The sequence below is a fragment of the Priapulus caudatus genome, unplaced genomic scaffold (genome assembly GCF_000485595.1).
Source record: "Priapulus caudatus unplaced genomic scaffold, Priapulus_caudatus-5.0.1 Scaffold802, whole genome shotgun sequence".
Taxonomy (NCBI): Eukaryota; Metazoa; Priapulida; class Priapulimorpha; order Priapulimorphida; family Priapulidae; genus Priapulus; species Priapulus caudatus.
In genome coordinates, this window is record NW_014577863.1 from 26,095 (window position 1) to 29,125 (window position 3,031).

At 43.8% G+C, this 3,031-nt stretch overlaps 1 protein-coding gene across 1 annotated transcript in view; it reads right to left on the bottom strand.

The window, feature by feature from the left end:
• LOC106813630 (protein MON2 homolog) overlaps positions 1-3,031 on the bottom strand; it is a 44,162-nt gene that overhangs the window by 22,742 nt on the left and 18,389 nt on the right. Inside the window, exons 18-19 of the mRNA XM_014817813.1 lie at positions 2,508-2,666; positions 1,366-1,521 (exon numbers count right to left, since the gene is read on the bottom strand). Of these exons, the coding sequence (XP_014673299.1) occupies positions 1,366-1,521; positions 2,508-2,666 (315 nt within the window). The remainder of the gene's footprint in view (positions 1-1,365; positions 1,522-2,507; positions 2,667-3,031) is intronic.

Sequence of the window (3,031 nt, forward strand, 5' to 3'; positions counted from 1 at the left end):
ACAAACCACACAGAAGACACACAACTCAAGCAAACCGAAAAAACAAACACACCACCCACCGAAACCCAATATACACACAACAAAACACAACAATAAACTACAAACAGAAAAACAACACACTCAAGATAATGGGCCCAGACCCAACCGACAACACACACACAAAACACACCACAAACAACACACCACACCCCAACAACACCAAACACCGAAGTACAAACTAAACAACACGAAACAGAAATACAAAACACAACAGAAGACCAACACCATGTTCTATGGAGCCAGATATAAAACCCACAACCCCAACAAATACAAAAATAACAACAGCCACAACCCAACACCAAACCACCCACAACCAACAAACCCAACACCAAACAAACAACCTCACCAACAACAACACCCACAAAACCAATCCGCACCCCCAAATATACCCACCCAAAAAACAATCCAATCCACGAAGGCACAAAATACCTACCGATCACACTCCTCCAGAATTTTACCAACAACAAAAAAACCCAAAACCACCAACCCACCAGACCACCCCACGGCAATATGCTAAATAAGCCGACTAATCAACAAACTAACCAACCACTAAACAATATCAACAGACATCGCTACAACACACCCAACAAACACACACCACAAAACACCAACACAACCCACACCACACACCCATACCACACCGCATCCACACAAAACAACACACACACAAACCAACACCCCACACACACACAACAAAACACCACACACCCACACACCCCACAAAAACACAACACAACACAACAACAACACACACAACACCACCACCAACACAACACACACACACCACACCCACCACACAACACACACACAACAATAACCACAACCACCAACCAACCCAACAACACAACACCCAACCACAGGAAAGAAAGCAAGTGAGAGAGCATGAGTGGTCGAAAGGGAGTAAATGTGAAAAAGTACGGACATGCTAGCATGCATGCGTGGTGATTCATGAAGGGCCAGCCTACCTAACCAATGAAACCATTGAAAACACCTACCCGACCTCGACCATTGACGCCCGCACCTACTGACCTGACCATTGACAGGCTCCTAACCTGATCACCTACCCGCCCTGACCCCCATGAGACGGCATCCCCCATAAAGCACCGGACAGCCATACCACAAAAAAACCCCACAACCACACCGCCTGACCATTGACGCACACATACCCCTTAAATCGATTGACCACCTACCCCCTCAGATTGATTGACCCCTACAAGTCCCTGACCACTTGCGCGTACCTACCAGGTACCAGTGACCACCCCTACTCTTGACCAATTGAACCGCCAGCCTACCCCTGATCGTTGGAGACGAGCTTCATATTCACACCCAGTATGATCGGACCAGCCCTGTGCGATCCGTCTCGCTGTGCTGTATGATCTGTAGGGCACACAGTCCAGCTGCTTCTGCCTGCGCACCGTGCGCGTTGCTGCATGCGACGACAGGCTGCGACACCGCGGCAGCAAGATCATAACGCTGGAACTTCTGCGGAGGAAGCAGACGAGAAAGAGATGGCGATAAAATGTAGCGAATGAATAACATGGAATGGATGAAGGCTGAAGTGATCGGATGGATGAAGGAATGAATGAATGGCGACATGAATGTAGAAATGAATGAATGAATGGCTGCACATGAATTGCGCACTCGCCACACGAAAGAATGAAGGAATTGGATGAAAAAATGAATGAATGACTAAATGAATGACATAAAGGAATGGAAATGAAAGAATGAATAAATGAGATGAATGAATAAATTGAATTGAATAAATGAATGAATAAAGGAATGGACATGCAAAAATGATGAATGAATGACATGAATAAATGAAGGATTAGTATGAAATAAATGAATGAATGACGGAAAGCATGAATGAATGAATAAATCAAATGGATTGAATAAATATAATGAATGATGAATGAATGAATGAATTGAATAAATTTGAATGAGTGAATGAATGAATGAATGACCATGAATGAATAAAAAAGAAGGATAAAAAATGAATAATGAATGATGATGCATAAATAAATAAATGAAATAAAGGAATGGATGAAAGAGAGAATGAATGAATGAATAAATGAATAAAAGAAATGAATAATGAATGAATAAAGGAAAGCATGAATGAATGAAAGTGAGAGGAAGATGATTGAGGTAAGTAGAAGTGAAAGAAGGTGAATGAATGAATGAATGAATGAATGAATGAATGAATGAATGAAAAAATGGATGAATGAATGAATGAATGAATAAATGAATGACTAAATAAATGATTGAATGAATGAATAAATAATTGATTGAATGAACGAAGCACACACATGGCTTAGTAGGAAATAGGGCGTGCAAGGTCATGGCTCGTTAAAGGTCACAAACGTGGCGTCAGAGGTCACGAACGAGTCATCGGAGGTTGCTCTCCATCAAATATCTTCGCACTGAATGGAGATAATGATGGCGGACGACGGCACGCACGTGGCGCCACCTACCGGGTCGTCAACGAGCGGTGGCTCGTGCGCGCATGTGGCGCCACCTACCGGGTCATCGGCGAGCGGTGGCTCGTGCGGGTGTTCGAGAGCGGACTTGACGAGGGAGGTGACGGCCTCGGCTCCCCATTCCCGCATCTTGTAATGCGGATGCTGGCACACCTGCGCACAGACGTAACCAATGCAGCGTTACCACGGTTACCGCATCTATGCTCGCCGCACATGTCCACACAAGCATCAGATAATAGAGAGATGAGATATATCCGAACTCGCTTGCTACTGTGTGTTCTCATTCTAAAAGCTAATATGTTCACGAGCGTGTTCATGAATAAGAACGAAGTTCATGAACATACGGAACGAACATCGACAAACATTAACAGGTGTTCACAAATATCAGTTGACATCGACGAACATTAACAGGTGTTCACGAATATCAGCTGACATCAACAAACATTAACAGGTGTTCACGAATATCAGCTGACATCGACGAACATTAACAGGTGTTCACGAATATCAGCTGACATCAA